This window comes from Hippocampus comes, unplaced genomic scaffold (genome assembly GCF_001891065.2).
Source record: "Hippocampus comes isolate QL1 unplaced genomic scaffold, H_comes_QL1_v1.1 scaffold82, whole genome shotgun sequence".
Classification (NCBI taxonomy): Eukaryota; Metazoa; Chordata; class Actinopteri; order Syngnathiformes; family Syngnathidae; genus Hippocampus; species Hippocampus comes.
Window position 1 is genome coordinate 1,642,581 of NW_017805135.1, and position 19,348 is coordinate 1,661,928.

At 43.2% G+C, this 19,348-nt stretch overlaps 1 protein-coding gene across 4 annotated transcripts in view; it reads right to left on the minus strand.

Moving 5' to 3' along the window:
* The window catches only part of LOC109513977 (transcription initiation factor TFIID subunit 4), an 84,086-nt gene that overhangs the window by 49,501 nt on the left and 15,237 nt on the right, over positions 1–19,348 (minus strand). For all 4 annotated transcript variants that reach the window (XM_019866751.1, XM_019866754.1, XM_019866750.1 and 1 more), the window contains 5 exons: positions 17,946–18,021; positions 16,458–16,572; positions 10,603–10,772; positions 6,295–6,425; positions 2,037–2,162 (listed from right to left, as the gene is read on the minus strand). In XM_019866751.1, the coding sequence (XP_019722310.1) occupies positions 2,037–2,162; positions 6,295–6,425; positions 10,603–10,772; positions 16,458–16,572; positions 17,946–18,021 (618 nt within the window). The remainder of the gene's footprint in view (positions 1–2,036; positions 2,163–6,294; positions 6,426–10,602; positions 10,773–16,457; positions 16,573–17,945; positions 18,022–19,348) is intronic.

A 19,348-nucleotide genomic window follows, 5' to 3' on the forward strand; every position in this document is an offset into this window, starting at 1 on the left:
AAAATTCTGCATGAGCCAGCACACATTCACACACACAAAGGGGGTGAAGGATGTTGGTGAGTATCAGTGACAGTGTCACTGTGAGCCAGTGTGGCGATCTGTTTGTGTGTGTGTGTGTGTGTGTGTGTGTGTGTGTGTGTGTGTGTGTGTGTGTGTGTCCCTGGTGCAACAACACTTCTATTTTAATAAGCGGCCGAGATATGGGTGAATACGCGTGTCCCTGGGAAATCCTTCACCGCTGCGCTAAAACGTGTGTACGGCTGACCACTGCAGGCCATGCCGGTACATTACATCATTGCAAAAAGCAGCTATTTTAGTCAAGCTGGACGTCATCTGGGTGGTTTAAAATAAAGTCTCACAGTCAAACTACTTACATGTAAGTGTGAAGAAATAGTAGGAAAATTTGCAGTATTTTAGGTTTTTTTGGGGAGGGGGGGGATCATTTCACGCAAGTCTCAGTTTGGGGCGGCATAGCAAAGTAAATCATGGTACGATATTGCCATCATATTTTTCTCATTGATACAGAGGATCAAAACTATCCATGTAACTCAAACACGGATATAAAATTCGTAGTCGGAGCCTGTCCAAATACAAGCCCTGGAAATCGGCCATCTTTTTAATGTGACAAAATGTTTATTTGTATAATTTTTAAAGTCAGTCTTCAGATTTGTCCTCCATCATCTTTTACCAGTGGCAACAGGCTCATTTTTTCAGTGTTGTTGCTTTTGCAATGTCAACCTCTTAGTTTTTACATTAAACTTTCCTTTGAACTTAATGGCAGTATGTTGGCATGTAAAAGGTGCTCTGTGGGGTTAATGTCAGGGAACTGGCTAGGCCAGTCTAAAACTGTGCATTTCTTGCCTCTCATCTACTTTTTTGTTGTTTTGACGTAAGATGACTTGCTATTATTTCGAAACAATCTGTGCAGTCCTTTGCACAGATTGCTCGAACTAATAGATTCCAGTTTTAGACATTTGAAAGTACCTAAGTTCCGTCTTCCTTCTGAGGTATTGTTTTGTCTTACAACAAGCCATGTTTCGTTAAAATCGGAAGAGCCGAGTGTCCTATTATCATGCGCGGCAGGAACGGCGGCGTAATAACGCAATTAAGACGACGAGGTGTCGGTGATGACGATCCTTACTGTGGGACATTGTCCCCATTCAAAATTAATTAAATGAACCCTAGCTAGCTGGCTTGCTCGCCCTGCTAATGTGCTACCGCAGGGCATTTTCATTTGCCGAGGATTGTCTCCCCTTTCTTTTTGGTCAGCAGTGATCTTCAAGTGGAATTATATATATTTATTTTTTGAATAAGCTACATAAGAAGGTCAGAATATTAGAGACAGCTCCCAATACAAGTCGACTAGTTGACAGTATGGCTACTATACTTACTTCATTTTAGCTTTACTGTATATTGTACGGCATCATATTAATTATTCAATTCAATTATACCTTACACAATTTTAAATATTTCTTACTTTTAAAGGTGTCAATATGCTTAATAAAGGCTAACCAAGGTGGACAAATTGTTAGCATGTTAGCAAAGTCGAGAGCGACAGGGGTCAAAACAAAAATCACTTTTTAGTCATTGACAAGCGTTAAGATGGAGGAATGTTATTGCAAGTTAAGTGTCTTTATGTGTATATGCGTGTGTGTGTGAGTGTGTGTGTGTGTGTGTGTGTGTGTGTGTGTGTGTGTGTGTGTGTGTGTGTGTGTGTGTGTGTGTGTGTGTTCGTGAGTGCAATGCGCATGTGCATGCGTGGTTGGGTGGAGCCAGCAGACTGATGCCCTGCGGCCAGGAGCCCGGGAGGACACAGGAAGGTCACTTCATCTACTGGTGTCACACTCAAATTCATGTGTCAGGCGCAACATACACACACAGACAAGCGCCCCGTAGACCATAGGCGCACACTGTTTGGCACACTAGGACATAATAACAGGACACGCTCACACACACACACACACACACACACACACACACACACACACACACACACACACACACACACACACACAGTGATAAGACGCTGACTTTACCTTGGCGGCTTTCAAGAGGATCTCTCTCTCCTGCTCGTCCTTCCTCGCCTTTTCCATCCTCTCTAGCTGTTCGAAGAAGCGCAGCTGAGAGCGCACGTCGGCCGACTGCTCATAGCATTCGTCGTCCTATGGAGGGGGGACACAAAATTAATTTGTATCAAGTAGAAAAATGTGAAATATAGTAAACATCCGCATGCCTATTTACGGTAAACTATTCAGAAACTTAACTATTCGCATTTTTCTGTGGAACCAATCCTCAGCTATTATCTGAAAAAGTCAACCATTTGCATTCATGTGCTCTTTCTGTAACGGTCTGACATGTCACAATGTATCACCAAAGCCAAGGCTAATACAAAAATATCTTTTGTGCTTAGTTGTTTTTAAAATTAATTAAGATGGAGCCACAATTGGCAGCCGTCTGCGAGTCCTCTTAAGAGATCTGTTTTTTTTTTTTGTTTTCGGCTTTTTTTTTTTTTGGCATGTGGTTTTTGTCCTTCGTGTGGATCCATTGTGGACTGTGTTCAGCGTATTGGCCACGACATTCATCAAAGAAAAAGAATCTGTGCTTGACGGTTGAGCCTTCTCGGCAGCACGCGTGTCCCAGTACTGATTTTGATGGGGAGGAATGTTGGCGCTATTTGGCTGTCGCCACTGGACAGCCCTGGGGGCGCTTGTGTTTTTTGCATGTGTAACGAGCAGCTTTTTTTCCACAGCCAGCCCCATTTTGTTGAGCTGAGATGTCGGTGCTGTTGGACAGTCTGCGTTGGTGCGGCTGGATGGATGGCTGATGGAGCTGAGGATGAGGAGAGAGGAGCGTCGGCGTGGAGCGCGGATGCTTATTTGGACCTGAGAGTGGGCACTTGGAATTGAAGCGGATTTACATGGGACAGGAGAAGTGAACCAATCTCTTTTTTCATCAATGGATGCTGCAGCTTCTTGTTTACTTTCAAACTTAGCTTGTAGCAGACGTGTGCATATTTTGAGCATGACGTCTCTGATCCACTGGTGAAAGGACATGTTTATACTTTCCTCTTTTCATCTATAACTGCTTCAAACAACAAGGCATATCCTGGAATATGGTTATGATTGCATGACTGTGCATGTCTTATTTGTGGTGTTGTGTTATATTACCTTAGTTTGTTATTTTATGGTAACTGTTCAGTAAAGTGCTTTGCTACAGCTGCAGCTGTTGTGAAAACGCTATACAAATAAAGATGTATTGTATTGAAAAATAGAATCAGTATTAGTTTTACATTTTGATCTTAGCCGCGGAGCAATAAAGGGAAGATACAACCTGGCGGACAGTAAATTAATGGGATCCAGCTGCAAAATGTCCCTCCCGTGTCGGGTCAGGCCCTTGATTTGAAGGGGCCTAAATCTGGATTCTGGATGTTTACATTGCCCCAAACCAATTAACTTAAATCTGAGTGAGTTTTACTTGTTTGCACAGGTGTATAGAAAAGTGTAAATTATAGAATGATGTCTGAATTTCAATTCTTGGAGAGGAATTTAAAATTAATCAAATGTGACAATATCAGCATGTGGTGCTAAAAGCCCATAAAAAAGGTTTTCAATTTAGTAGTTAAAGGTTTCTGGGTTTGTGCTTTTCTGGTTTACTCGCAAAGACACACATGCCCTAAGGGCTTTAATCCCCATCGATTTCAGCCCAGCGTGAAAAAAAAATGCTCCAGTTCTCATTCATTCATCAGTGACACAGTGCAGGGCTCCGGGTCACAGCGGACCCTGCACTGGACGGCAACCAAACGCGATGTAATCTGACCACTCGAATAAGTGCAAACACACATTCCTGCTAGATTGCTCTGTAACAATGGCACAATTCTCATGTCTAATCGTATAATCAGCGCAAGGAGAGTAAATATTAACAGCTGTGAAAAGCTGAAAACTTCATACAGTGGGAATTCCCAATGTCATTTCAATACCACGGCACATCTCGTCTCAAATCAAAACATTTAGTCACACTAATGTGTTCCAACTGAGTCTTTAATAAGATGCATTGCACAGTCAGCTTGTTACGAGTTTTTAATGACATCCTCCTGGCAAATGACACGGGAGACTATGTCTGGTTTTATTTGAATTTAACTGCAGCATTTGATACAGTGGATTACAGTATTGTGTTGGCTCGTTTGCAGCACCTGGTGGGCATTAGCGGTAGCTCCCGAGAGTGGTTTAGGTCCTGTTTAGCAAACAGAATCTTTTGTGTTACCTTGGCCGATCTGAGTCACGAACTGCCCCGCTGTTGTGTGGTGTTCTTCAGGGCTCAATTATGGGGCCTCTGCTGTTCTCACTGAATCGGCTCCCATTGAGTTCCATCTTAAGGAAACATGGTATTTCCTTCCACAGCTATATAGATGACTGTCAGGTCTATGTCCCGCTGAGCAAAAAAGACACTTTCTCATTCAGACTTGAGTTGAGTTGAGTCGAGTAACCTGGGGAACGACCTCCCAGTGCACATCATACACGCACCCAATTAGAATTTTTGTCATCAAGTTCAGCACTTTGTATCAGCTGCAGCTGTTCTTTAAGTCCAAATTAAATAAAATTGAGTGGAGTGTGAAGTTGAAAGGAATTAAAATGCCATCAATCTGTTCCAGCCAACAAAAGCCACCACCATTTTTCATGTTTCAGATAAAGAAAAAAAAGCATTCTAATTTTTTTGTTTTTAGGTTTGACCGATGTGGAAGCTTGTGCAATATGGATTTAATTAAGTCTAATTGATTCTGATTCACATATGCGCTCAGTTTTATTTTTCCTAGTACATCAGGTTTTCATAATAAAAATAAATGATACAATATGTAATATAGTAATATAAATTTAGTATTACTTATGAATTAAAGGTTAGGTTTGGCAACAGGTGTTTTTTCATTCTGAAATGTCAGAACTACAAATAACAACACATGGTAAAATCCGTATTGCGCAAGCTTGTATAGGTCAAACGGAGAAAAAATGAAAATCTCTCAAAAACCGGATGTGAGAGGGGGGAAAAAGACTTTTTTTTTTTTTTTTTTTAATCAGCGAGACAAATAAGTTTAGGAACAAATAAAGTTGTCTCTGATTAAAATTTGCCACTGACCAGTGAATCAGGCCTTTTGATTATGATCGGAGGCGGGAAATCAAGCTCTTAAATCGGCCCCAATGTCAGCGTGTTGTAATCCCGGCTAGAGGAATTTACAAAACGTAAACGTTCCTCACTCATTTGACGTGTGTTTCTTGAAGTTACGCTTCCCAAGTTGCTTGCTTTAAAAAGCTCTGTTTACAGCCTAAGCCTCTCTTTGCATAAAGCACATTGCATATCACTTGGGAAAACCCCCAACAAGGTGCGCGTAAAGACAAAGAAAACAACTTTTTTTTTTTTTTTTTTTTTGCAGATTATCAAAAGTTAATAAGATAATTGCTTATGTTGGTGCGAGGTGCAGGTATGTGCTGCCGCTTCCGTCAAGGAGAGCGTAAGCGAGTGCACACATCAGAGGATTCCTGTCGCACCGCCGCTTCCTGTTTCTCGCGTTCTCTCATCCAGCCTTTGTTGCAGCGCTGAGCCTGCACTCTCCTGCCACCGCAAACCTAGCGAGCCCAGTTAGTCTTTAAGGCCTGCTTCATCTTTTTCCCCTCCCGCCTTTAATTTTTTTTCCTTCCTTTTTCGCTGATGTCAACAGAGTGGCTTCACAGAGCGCCGGTTGTCGCTCTCACACCTCGTTTGCCAAACCACAAAAAGAGGGGGAAAAAAATGAAAGAAATGAAAAAAAAGAAGCGCAAAACAGGACGGGGGTGGAGGCAGTTTTCCCCTTGGTGTCAGGAAAAACACCTTTTCAAAGTTTTCCCAAATGCTCGGGCTTTAATGTTGGCCAATTAAATGTGTTTCTATTCCTACAAGTTACATCTAATATGGAAAAGCACACTGGCTTAATCTTTATCTGAACTTTTTACCCTGCATTTCACTTTATCAACTAAACTCTTACGTTTATCGCAGGGGATTTATTGTAACAACCACTGCAAGACACAGGTGCTCAAATTCTTTATCGTTTGTTTATTCCTGACCAAAGAATTTTAAACCTTTTATTATTAATTAATTTATGGAATTCTATACTTTGGTCTCACATTCATCGAAACCCAAATGTCTTCTGTGTATCACAAAAACAAAGAAAGTGATCTTGCAGTTCCAATACTTCTGGATGGGAATGTATGTGTCCCGATACATTGGGTAGCTGTACAGTTGCAATAAGATTCAAAGAGGACGTCATACCTTGCAGGAGTCCAGTCTGTGCTGCGCGATGGCCGAAACCTTTTCAACGACTGTGCGAAGTCGCGACTGTGCGGCGTGCGATATAAACGTCACGACCTCCATGGGCACCTCCATGACACCAAACTTCTTGGCTGTGAAATGAAACCAGGAAAAAGTCATGAATCCATAGCAACATTAAAATACATCATCAGCAAAAAAGTGGAAGACACGCAAAATGACTGTTCATTTGGTCCATATTGCATATGTGGAATATGTGTTACGCAGTTAAAATCCACCCGTTTTTGTCCATCTCAGGGGCGGCCATTTTGCCACTTGCTGTCGACTAAAAATGACATCACAGTTGCTCAGGGTTCGGGTATGGACTAATCACGGCTCACGCTGCACTGGTATCATCATAAACAAGGACATGACAAATAAGTATGGAAGGACATTCGTAATGCCGTGATTGGTCATTCCCTGAGCCCTGAGCAACGGCGTTGACTTCCCCTTTCAAGTACACGGCTGCAATTTGTTAACGGAGACAATTGGGACTCCAAGAAAAAAGTTGGTTACACACAAGGCACTGTAAACTCATAGAGTGGCCTAACCACACACCTCAAACTAATAGAAAACCTGTAGAAAAGCCAAAACCTTGGGCAGATAACCGCAAGCAACCATAACAATGAAGAGACTTGTTTTCTTTTAACACACACACACACACACACACACACACACACACGCACGCACACACGCACGCACACACACACGCACGCACAACTATACTGGATTAGAATGTGAAATTAACGTCTCCAATTCAACTTGTTTCACAAAATTCTGACGCGGGGCGTTAGAAGCTCCTTCAAAGCAGAGTAAACGACACTGACCGTCTCTTTGCCACTACAGATAATTTCACTTCCTCGGAGCCGAAATTCATCGCAAGTCATAACAAAAAAGACTTGCTATCCTTTTCCAACTTATTTTTAAATGACTCCATTAACATAATTCTTCTCTCTAGCAGCCTTTTAAGTAAACCACAGCAATTATTTAAATCAGCCCGACAATACATATAGCACTGGCTCGCTTGTGCTTTGAAACGTTTCGTGCTCATTACCGTGGCGACACACACACACACACACACACACACACACACACACACACACGTGTGGCAATGTCACCAGGTCAGGGAAAGACTCTAATGGGCTTCCCTTTGCTTTCTGAAAAGAAGATCTTTTCAAGGCAAGAATTAATATTTCAAGGAACGTGTATGTTAAATAGTACTCAATACTATAAATTGTGGCTCAAATAACAATGCTAAAGTTGTGTCTAGAGTAAATTACATATGTACAAGTCACAGGCATGTCTTAAATAAAGTTTCAAGACAGTCCCACGTGACTGTGGCAAAGAAATAAAGCAGGTAAGGTCGAGCCAGCGCTAAAGTTCAATTGCGTCAGGTCACGACTTGGGTCAAGCAAGTGACTTGCTGCAAGTTATAAGGCGAGTCATACAAACTTGCTCACTCATAAAGTGTATTGGAGTGACAATGAAAGATTTTTTTCACTAATCATGACCAAAAAAAAGTTCATTTACATCTACAATAGTTAAATGATTAAAACTTAAAGTCTGAAATATGTATACACTTATCCTTTAATCCAGTATCTACTAAATGATGTGCCATCTGGACTCTACAACAATGGTGGCCAGATGTGTCGTGCGCACAACACACACTCACACACGCACGCACACACACACAAAAAAAAAAAACTTTTAGGGTATTAGGGTAGGGTAAAATACAAACAGTTGATCTTCTCCCTCCACCTCTTTAACACCAGCTGCCCTCATGCCTTCCCTCACTACGTCCATCAACATTCTCTCAGGTCTTCCTCTTGCTCTTTTTCCCGGCAGCAACATCCTCACCACCCTTCAACGGACACACTCACTCTCTCTCCTCTGGAAATGTCCAAACCATCGAATTCGGCTCTCTCTAACCTTGGCTGTTCCTCTGATGAGCTCATTTATAATGCAATCCTAAAGAAAATCTCAACATCTCCCATTTCCGACAGCCGCAGCCGGCTCTGTTTCCTGTCATTTCTTCAGTGCCACTGTCTCCAATCCATAGATCATGGTCGGCCTCATCACTGTCTTATCAACTTTCATCTTCATCCTAGTAGGGATTCTTTTAGAACACCCCTGATACTTTTCTCCACCCATTCAGTAAACCCCGTTTAAAATAGGGTTTTTCTGGCGAAAGCTGAGGCCAAAAAAGGTCAAAGTCAAGTTTGAGACAAAACAAGACTCTGTGCTTGCACGCTCAAAAAAAAAAACCAAGGAGGACTCTCTGATTGAGCGGACCTGGCAGGCCCGGGGTGCCTCCCTCGGACTGCTGTCACCTGGGAGCGTGGCTAGGCCAATCAACTGACACAACAAAGCTGCACGGGTGCCACTAGCCCAGCAGGGGGCGGCCTCGTCTCCTGTCCCACTGTTCCATGCTGTGCCGCCCCTGGAGGGAAAGTGTATGTTTTTAAAAAGAACCCCTGCGCCCCCAAGGTGATGGAATAACAACCATGCCAAGAGTCCACTTAGCCTGCGGGCCCAACGATACTTTAATGGAGATGAAACAAGATGAGGTCGCCTGGCTCCCCGCTGTGTGAAATGACGTGTGGTGTTTTTTGATGATGTCCAGTCATGATGTTGATGTTTTATTTTGGGTAATGGTGCTTATTTCCACACTGCAGCCATAAGAGCCAATGACCAACATTGTTTCTGTATTCTTTTTGTTCCTGTTTACAAGGAAGAGTAAAAAGGGTAAAAAAAAAAGGGTCATTGGCGCCATCCTTCCTCAGTGACGGCTCTGTTAGTACCTCAGAAAGTGGAAAATAACTACATTTACTTCATCCGCCCTATTCATTGTAAGTGACGTTTATACAGAACAGACCACAGAAAAAAAATATATACTTTGTAGCCAGTGTGAAAGGGGCCACAGACACGTCACACCTCATGTCGGTCCTGATTCAAACGCCGGAGGCATAAATTTCCTTGGTCAAATTCATAACCCCAGTTCTGTGTTGGTGCCTATTACAAAGCACAGCAGCCATGAAAAAAAAAAACTGTTTACATCTAGTATGAAAGGGGCCTCAGGCGGCGTCCCAAATCTCTGATACTACCACACAGAGTGGAAAATTCCTGGGTCTACTCGTTCTGTGTCAGTGCTGTTCTACAAAACTGTGACATGGAAAAAAGTTGACCTTCAGATTTTTCATTTTCTGAGGTAGGATCCGGGACGGCACCTTTGGCCCGTTTCTTTTCTTATTGTTTGTATAATGTGACGACAAAGTCAACCCAATCACTAAGGTAATATTAGAGCATCAGAAGGCCTTTTCACACTGCACTTGGTTTCTTGGTGTTCGCTGTGGGATAGCACCCAAGGACATCGACAGCGGCCCGGTGCAAGCTTGCTCGTATTTGGAATTGTCATCAGAGCAGCCTGCCAGGAAGTAACAAGGAGGCTTTTCCTGCTGGTGGGTCAATTGCTATTAGCACTCTGAAATCACTCTGCCAGTCCCTCTCCGATTGGATGTGAGGCCACTCCTACATTGAACATTTTTCAATTTGAGGGTGCGTCACGGCCACATTCCATCCTCGCGTCCTCTTCGAACACACGCAACTAAAGGATTCATCGATGAGACACTGTCAAAAGGACTTCACGCTCCCGCCTATGGCGCCATTCAAACAGCCTGTAAACGATGACCAAGATTCAAGGTGGAAAAAGGCGGCTTTTACATACAAACGACTCGGTTGTGGCTCTGATACTGTCACTGAAGGCGATGTAAACGGCTTTTAGTGCAAATACCAGGTAATTAAGACAGTATCGCTGCCTTGGCTTACATTGATTTCATCATCAAGGACTTAAAAAATAAATAAATAAATAAATCTCCCTGTCTGATTCCTCTCAACCGGACCGCTTTGTTCCACAGGACAAATCTGACGGGCCGCCTTTTAAAAAGACAAAGCCATCAAGTATTCATGCGTGTGCGCCCGCGGTCCAGTGAATTCAGACAGAGAGCCACTGAAGAATTCATTAAAAGGAGGTGAAAGAACTGTTAAGTGTATCATATTTAAACCGAGGGCAAACAAAAAAAGAGGGCTGCAGCCTCAAACATCTGCCGGCAAAGACAGAGAGAATATCAAACGTCGTTCCGAGTAATGCCACTTGAAATACAGATACAAGATGTTCCCGACAAACCACAAACACTCATCATTTCATCATTCTCCGCTTGTTCCGCATCAAAAGTTGGAAAGTGGCATTCGACCCTGCAGTTGTGGCACACTCGCCTGTTTCCAGGATGCGTCGGTGGAGGAGCCCAGGGTGCAGGAAGGCTTCATCCTTGCACGAGCGAATCTGCGTGCCGACCAGCTCCGAGTTGGTGGCGAGGATGCGGGCGCTCTCCTCGTTCAGATTAACGCCCGCCATGGAGGCCACGTCGTTGATGTCGTCGTCATCCCTGCGAGAAAAAAAAAAAAACAGCAAAAAGTCGTGATTTTCCACCACACCCAACCAATACATTTCCGAGCACGTCCACGTCCATGCCTTTCCGTTACTCTACCAGTCTCTCTGCATCTCTGTTGCAATCTGTTGATGACACTTTGTGACTCCCTTCTGAGAACATCCTGTTTGAAGTCTCACAATGCCAAGCTACTGTTGATCGATTGTTACGTGCCATCTTGATCTCATGATGTCAAAATGTGGAAAAAAAAAAAAACAATACCGATTGAACTGTATTGCATCACTCATGAAATAAGTTGTGAATTTTGCTAGTTGTACAAAAAGTACTAAAAAAGTGACGGGACCCGGGTGAAAAACTGTTCTCTGTCCTCCTCCCACATTCCAAAAATCTGCATATTTGTTTAATTCAAGACTCTAACACTCTCTCCTTAAGTCAGCTGGGACAGGTTCATCCATCCAAACAAACACTATAGAAAACGGACGGAGAATTACATCAAAGTCCGGTTGGTCCTGGCGTGAATTGGCCCCAGCGATAACACACTGCGGTTGTAGGACTGGCCCAGAACAAACCAGCGGGATTCATCCAGATTTTATTCTTTTGTTTATTTGGCTTTCATGAGTGCAACAACCCCCCAAAAAGAAACGCATAACTCCTACCAAGTGGCGACTCGCCACATCTCGATGGTCCGCCATTTTCCGAAACCGTTGGCCAACCCGATATGAAACTTGACACAACAACGGGAGGTTGACAAAGACCATTAGAGCGCACCTCCACCTTCTCGTGCTTCTCCTCCGAGCGCTCTAATGACGCCTTCCGAGGGAGAGCGTGCCAAACAACAACAGCGAGTGTGGATACATACGGGAGGAGTCTGCCCACTGATGCCGCGTCTGCCTCGGGCGGTGCAACTACCCCTCACCAACGTCCTCGCGGATAACTTGACCTGTCCTAAAATGAAGCGTGCCCCCGACGGCTGCGTTCAAAGACAAAACATGAACACTGCCACATCCTTGACTTGAAGGGAAAAACGTGAAACGATTAAGCAACGACGGAGTTAAAGCCGTTTGCTTCACTGTTTAATTTCAACTTAAAAAAAAAAACTAAAAAAGTGTATTTGGAGGAATTGAAAGTACTGGATAAAGCATGGAATGCCCATCTATTCATTTTTCATCCGCCTCCTCTTGTCCTCATTAGCTCACAGGTGATCTGAATACTAACCCAAACTCTACACAGGAAGCCCAAGACTGAGTTGCCCATCTATTCATTTTTCATACGCCTCCTCTTTGTCCTCATTAGCTCACAGGTGATCTGAATCCTAACCCAAACTCTACACAGGAAGCCCAAGACTGAGATTTTTTTTTTCCAACCCAGAAAAGTGAACCGATCTGTTCACCACCAGGCCTCTATGCTTCCCAAGATAGGAAACCATTTAAATTCAATGGCTTCTACACAATAATTGAAAGGAAAGCAAAGTATCTGCCATAAAATTGTGGTCCATCATTTGTATTTCTTGCTCTTTCAAAGCAAACAAGCAAGCTCCTGACATATGAATGTGAATACTAAATCGTGGTATTTCTGTTTTCATTGAATCATATCTCAATCCATGTACTCCATTAAAAAAAATAAAAATAAAAAAATTTAAAACGTTCCATATTAGGGCCTTGCTTCCCCAGAAAATGTTCAACCATTCCCTTAAATAATTAATACCACATTTGTGACGAGCTTTCAATTAAGCCAGACTTCACACTGAGTAAGTACAGTACATTTATGAGTAAATTGCGACGAGATCATCATTATTTTAGAGTAAGACTTTTTATGACATTTTTTTGGGTGCCGTGGAACATTAAGTTAGGAGACGGTGGTGTCGTGGATTCATGCATGTGGCTCAAGTAGCAGACATATCGGCAAAAGCATCTCTGGTCTCCGGTAAATTGATGCCTGTGTGTGTAGTTTACGGTACAGAGTCAAAGCGGTTCTGTGCTTTGCCCTCCTCATCCCAATCTTTCTGTAAACATTCCACTTCGACTGTAATTGTTCCCTCCTTCAAAAAGGTCCGACAAGATTGTCCTACAATATGTTGTGTTATTAAGTTCTGGAAAGTGCTTTGCTACAGCTGCAGATGTTGTGAAAGCAACTGTACAAATAGAGATGTATCGTATTGTATTCCAGTGTTCCACAAAAGTATTAATAAGACATTAATAAAAGGGGGCGGGCGGCCCGGTGATCCAGTGGTTAGCGCGTCGACCTCACGGCGCCGAGGTACCGGGTTCAATTCCAGCTGCGGCCTCCCTGTGTGGAGTTTGCATGTTCTCTCCGGGCCTGCGTGGTTTATCTCCGGGTACTCCGGTTTCCTCCCACATTCCATAAACATGCGTAGCAGGCTGATTGAACACTCAAAATTGTCCCTAGGTGTGAGTGTGGATGGTTGTTTGTCTCTGTGTGCCCTGCGATTGGCTGGTGACCGATTCAGGGGGTGTGTGTGTGTGTGTGTGTGTGTGTATAATCCTGCAAACTCAACAGTGTGTCCTTACGGTTTTGCTATGGTAAAATGATTGGTGTATAAAAGGTATGGTGATAGTAGCCAAAGACACAACCCTGTATGCCCTTAAAAATACTCTGACTTGTTTGGCCGTGGTCTTAATTTGTTGGCCAACTCTTTCCCATAGTTAAGAGCTCTTTTTTCTGGTTACATTTGTTGTTTTTGTGTATCCCACAATGGCACGGGGCCTGCTGCTTTTTAAATAAAATGTGACTCAATTACATTCAGCACATCAAGTCCTTCCAAGTAAAGAGGGGTGATGGGGAGGGGTGAACGCTGCAGGCCACCATCAAGGTAAAAAGCACAGAGCGGGTGAGGCATTAAAGAAGGGGTTCAAGAAGCATTCAACCCCCATTCCTTGTTAAAAGTGGGTGCACCGCTTCCCTATCATCATCACCGATGGCGTGCCCTGGCTTTGAAACACAAGCTTGATATGGAAACACCGCTTATGCATTCATGTGGCTGCCGGCTGCACGTCCCTCCCCCGAGCCAAGCCAATCCAATAACTCGAGAGGCTCCCGAGGACCGCTAATTACATCTCGGCTTTATTAGCGCCCAGCTGTAGTCTAGCAATATTTTGCATTTCATATCTCGTTGCCTCCTTTTAATGTCAGACCTGTCTCGGGCGTTTGATTTGGAGCCCTGGCAATTGCCAAAACACTCAGAGAAATTAAAGCAACCCCTCAAAGAGAGTTCATTATTCCACATAGGGCCGACTCAGGAGCGAGATACGGAGATTAATAAGGGGGAAAAAAGAAAGGAAAAACATAAATATGTTAATCTATAAAGTCAGACAAGATTAGCAGGATAAAAAACAAAAACAAGGTTAACGGTTATAAAATCGATCAAGCTTTATGACATGCGCTTTTTTCCTTCATACTCTGCGCTAGCAATCGCAGCCTCCGCCGCTGGTTGTCATGGTAATCAACACAAGCCTTAGCAGTGGCCCTGCAGTCGCGGGAGAGGGGTGGTAGGGTCACTACAGTGTTTTTGTTTGAATATTTGTTATTTGATGGAATATTGTGCTTTGTTTTACCGTCGACCGCAACTGGGGTGTCTTCAAACAGTCATGAAAAAGCAGGCGCTCAGGGAGGGCAGGTATTCCATTCCTACGTCACACGCTGCGAGCAACACGGTTCACTCAGGGTGCTTTCACAACACAGGAACTTGCAAACGCACCGCACCATTCAACACATTCATCGTTTTTCTTCAATTATAACGCTTATATGATGGTGAAAAGCCTAAAACCGAATAACAATGAAATTTCAATTAATTAGCCGGCCCTGCCATAATATGTCTCCTCTTAAAGGTAACATGGGTCGGGTTGTGACACCGGGTTGCGTGTTCATAACAAATCTGCCCACGTGGCGCCAGGCTAAGTCGAGACACATTGGTGGCCTCAAGCGATACGAAAGGACAGCAAACAACAAAAACTGTACAAGACAACATGAGCAAACGCAACACTCGGAAATGCTACCGCAGTGCCCGCGGATAAGCAAAACTAGATGGAAAAAATACATAAATAAATAAAAATAACCCCTTGAGATGCTTGATCTCTTTTCCGAGGGGGTCCGAAACATGTAATCCAGTTGTTGCATTACATCATATGCGCAGACAAAAAAAGATGAGGAAAAAAATAGTAATCTTGATCATTAAAATGTGTCTTGCTTCAATTTTTATTTCAATATCAAATCAATACAGTTATAATAATGTACCAAAATGAAATATACATTATTATCTCAGAGGTGTCTCTTAAGTGCTCACATGGGGAGTATGCAGATTAAAAAACAAACAAACAAATAAATAAATAAATAAACAAATATGAAATTAAAAAAACGGACCTAACTTCATTTTCGTGCCAGCGCACGTCTTGTCGAGTTTGTTTGGGGCCGTGTGGCACCTGTCTGGGCGTGCCGGCGCATGAAGCCGCCTCGCCCCCAACATACCTGTTTATTTGGCAACAGGCAAAAAGTCTGCGCTCGGCATTAAAACGGGCGCATCGTCATTTTTGTGCCGGGGCAATGGTCTTGTTCAGCATGATTGTGAATTTAGTATATGTGCTACGCTTCACTGGGCGTTCCTGCGGCGCCCATCACATCCGCAAGTTTGGTTCGACAAAGTAGACTAGATTTTAGACCCGCAAAAAGCAAGTTAAAATCGAAGCACAGATGGCCTCCCGCAATTTTAATGTATTTCCTCAACGCAGATTCATGGACGTGTGTGGTAGACCTCATCGGATTTCATCCATAAATATGACACCAGCGTGGGACAATCACTTTGAATCATTGTAGAAATCAATTAATTGAATGAATTCTAATCATTATCATCTTAAAAATATTTTTCATAGCACCGCCGTGACTATATGGGCTGCGCCCAATTCTACTGGCACAAAGTCGAGCAAAATACGAAAAGAAAGAAAACTCCACCCATGAGCGCAGTTATACTGCGCTTTGCATAAGACTTGCTCCCGGAACAACTTGTCTTTGTGTGTGTATTCAGTGTGTGTGTGTGTGTGTGTGTGTGTGTGTGTGTGTGCCCATGGTGATCACCACAGGGGGTAGGTGGGGTCAACATGGTTGTCATGTAACAAGCACCGCCTGACAGCTTAATTACCAACGCAGCTAAAGATTTATCGGTTTATCAATCAGGGCTCCAGGGCACTGCCTTTGCCCCGGGGACACGGGAGGCCGGGGTATTACCACGAACCCATTGGCCCATGCGACCTAGACAAGCCTCGCCCTGGTCCCGGTCAGTCACGAAGCCCTTAAACAAATGTAACAACACATTCTTTGCCTCTCAGGATAGATACACGCAGCAATAGCACATAAAGCCAACATGTGGACAGTCATGAACCTTTTTTCATTCTGTGAGACCATGGCCCGGGATTTCTTTTTTTTTGGGGGGGGGGGTTGTTTGCTGCTACCATAAATTTTACCCATCTGGATACAATTATGTTATTCCGAAATTAAAAGTGTGTGTGCGTGTATGTGTGTAACCAGGTGGCACAAACACTCCCAGACTTTGTGCTTAGAGTGTTGTTGCCTGTAGTCCTGCTTCCAAAGGCATTTTAGGGGAAATGCTGCCCTCATGCGGAGAGTACGAGGAATGATCGAGCCAGGATCGTTGGTAAAGGGGGATGAGCATACCTGAAAGAGCCTCCTCCGGGGTCGTTGAGCTTGTTTTTTTGGTTGCCGGAGATCTGGACAGCCAAGCCCACCGTACTCCTCCCTGCTTGGAAGGTGCCCACCTTCCCCATTGTGCCTGTTCAAAGGAGGTGAGAAAACACTGAAAAATGATCCTGGCAACTCATTTTTAGTTCTTGAAATTACAGCCATATATGATTAAAAATAAAAAAGTGTTCCATTTTATTTCATGACAATAAAATTGAGTACATTTATTGGATTTTTTTTTACATCAGATTGAAAGGGCTACACAATTGTGTGATGGGATGTGAAATGTGAATGGCCCTGATAAAATAACGTTATTTCAGCTTATAAGTTTTCTTATATTTCATGAAAAATAAAAAATAGAGTGACTTTATTTTGTTTTGCAGATGTATAAAGGATTGAAATTATGACTCCACCTGGTAAAACAAAATAAAATGCATTTCAATTTAATTCATCTGAAATAAAAGAGTATTTCTTTCTTGAGTGAGGGTGGGGGCTGAGTGAAGACCCTGCAAAGCTGTGCCATCTGGACCTGATACAGATTGTATACATTGAGTTAATGGTTGATTTTGTTTTATTTTCAAATTGCAACATGAGGAGTACAATAATGGACAGCGAAGGCACAGCAACATGGCGTGCTTAACCGGGCATACATGTTTTGTTGTTGTCCCTTCGTTTACATCCATCATATTATCGGTTGGTCAGCCTGCTTACGCTCTCCAGGCTGGTGCAGGTTTGCATTACATGACCGCACTTGAAAACTTGAACCGGTTCTCTTCACACTTTCAGACCGCATGCTACACCTCCGAGACACTTTCCCCCCCCCTTTCCTCCTCCTCCCCAGCAAGGCACAATGACTGCCAGAGTGAATTCAAACTTGATATTAACAGGCATGTTCTTCGCCGAAGGGCGCAGAAAAAGTATTTTTAGAACGGAGCCCGCATTCCAATTTGCGGGCGTAAAACGACCTATGATCCTTTTTCTGCGGGCCATCTTGTACGTGGTAGATCAAATTTGGATGCACCCCTGATTACATACACATACACACACATAGACACACAAATGTGAAAAATAGGTAAACAAGTGCGCTTGTTACTGAGAGAACTCAGCTATCTCTTTTTTGGAGAGTGCTGAGGCGATGTTAGCGGGCTTCTATAGGAAACGTGTGTGTGTGCGAATCAGTGCGAGTAAGCAGAGGCTTTATAAGCAGACAGACGGAGGAGGGAAGCAAAAAAAAAAAAAAAAAGCACCTGTTTTCTCGCTATGCTTCCCACCCGTTACACATCCCGCAAGCCCACCAAGAGGACGCTTCACTAATGGCTAAATGGCCCGTTTAGCCTCCTCCGCCACAGCGTCGGGTCAGCTTTGAGTCACAACATGGAGGCTTAGCAAGAATGTCAAAACGAGACCGCCGGAGCTCTAAAACCATCGAGACGATAAGTTTGATAAGCGAAGCAGATGTCTCACCTTGAGCTCTCATGGACTGTGTGATCATCACAGGCATTCGGACTTGTCCGCCCACGGGGCCTGTGGTCTTCATACCCTGGGAGGAGATGATAAGGGATGCATTCAGTTTGTTCAGAATGGTCAAAAACAGAGCTACAGCGTCATAAAATACAGTAGAAACTCTGAAAGTGCAACATTCTTAATTTGACCAAAATTCTTGAGAGCAATTAATACACCTATCAAAAGATTTTGGGAAATTGGTTTTTGGCCTGAAATTTCAGGATAAATCTAAAATAACCTTTCCAGATGAATTTAATTTGTATATATTACCATGTCTGTATGGTATGCAATAATATGCACAAAAATATGTTCGATCACATCAATGTAATTTGTTTTATGTAATTGGAGGTAAACTAATCACTTATTATATAACATGGAGCCCACCTCCCCGAGAAGAGGCTGCCATGTTTCAACACCACCTTTCTTTGTTCAGTGGTTGGTCAGTTTGTCTTCAGTTTGGTTGGCCAGTTGGTTGGCTAGTTAGTTGTCCAGTGGGTTTGATAGTTGGTTGTTTGTTTAGTGGTTAGCTGATTGTCAGCTTGGTTTGGTTAGTTGCTCGGCTGGTTGTCAAGATGGTCGTTTGTTAAATCCTGGAAAGTCTATGGGTGTGCAGATTGATGATTTGTGCACAAGCGACCTACATTGGCATGCATCTCCAGAAAAGATAACGCCGGGATAACAAGAAATCAAGATGGCAGTAAGAAAAAAAAAAAAAATACCGAAGAAGAAAGAGGAGAGGAAGGCAGGCGGGCATTGGCAATGGCAGGCTGTTAAGAGACACTTCCTTCCCGTGTAATGCTACGGGTTAGGCCTCAGGCTCAGCCATCCATTCCTTAGTACTTTGCTTCTCACTGCAATTTTTTTTTTTTTTGCCTTGTTTTCCATTCTCTGACACGACACGTGCTATATTACAGTTCAAGGGGTGAAAGGAGAGGGGGGAAAAAATATGAAAAAATAAATAAATAAAACAGGACGACAAAGCATCGGCCATTTTTCCCAGAGATGTACCGTGGGCAAGGAATTCATTCAGCACAGAAAGCATATGACCTCCGGCCAGCCAGCGACACACTTACAAGAGCAAAAACAACAACTCAGGTACAAAGTTTGGCAATAAGAGTCAAGCAACTACCCCCCCCCCACCCCCACACACTTTTAAGTTTGAAACCATGTATACCTATTTCCTTCTTCAGTGCACCTCCAGCATGTTTAACATTTGATTTATGTCGTTGAATGAATAAATAATAGAAATGATGTAAAGGGAACGGCCCTAGAGGTTATTTATTGATTATGTTTCACTTTTAAAACGTGACAAAGAAGTTGACTTTTGACTCCTTTAAAAAGAATCCTTCAACAGGTCAAAAGTG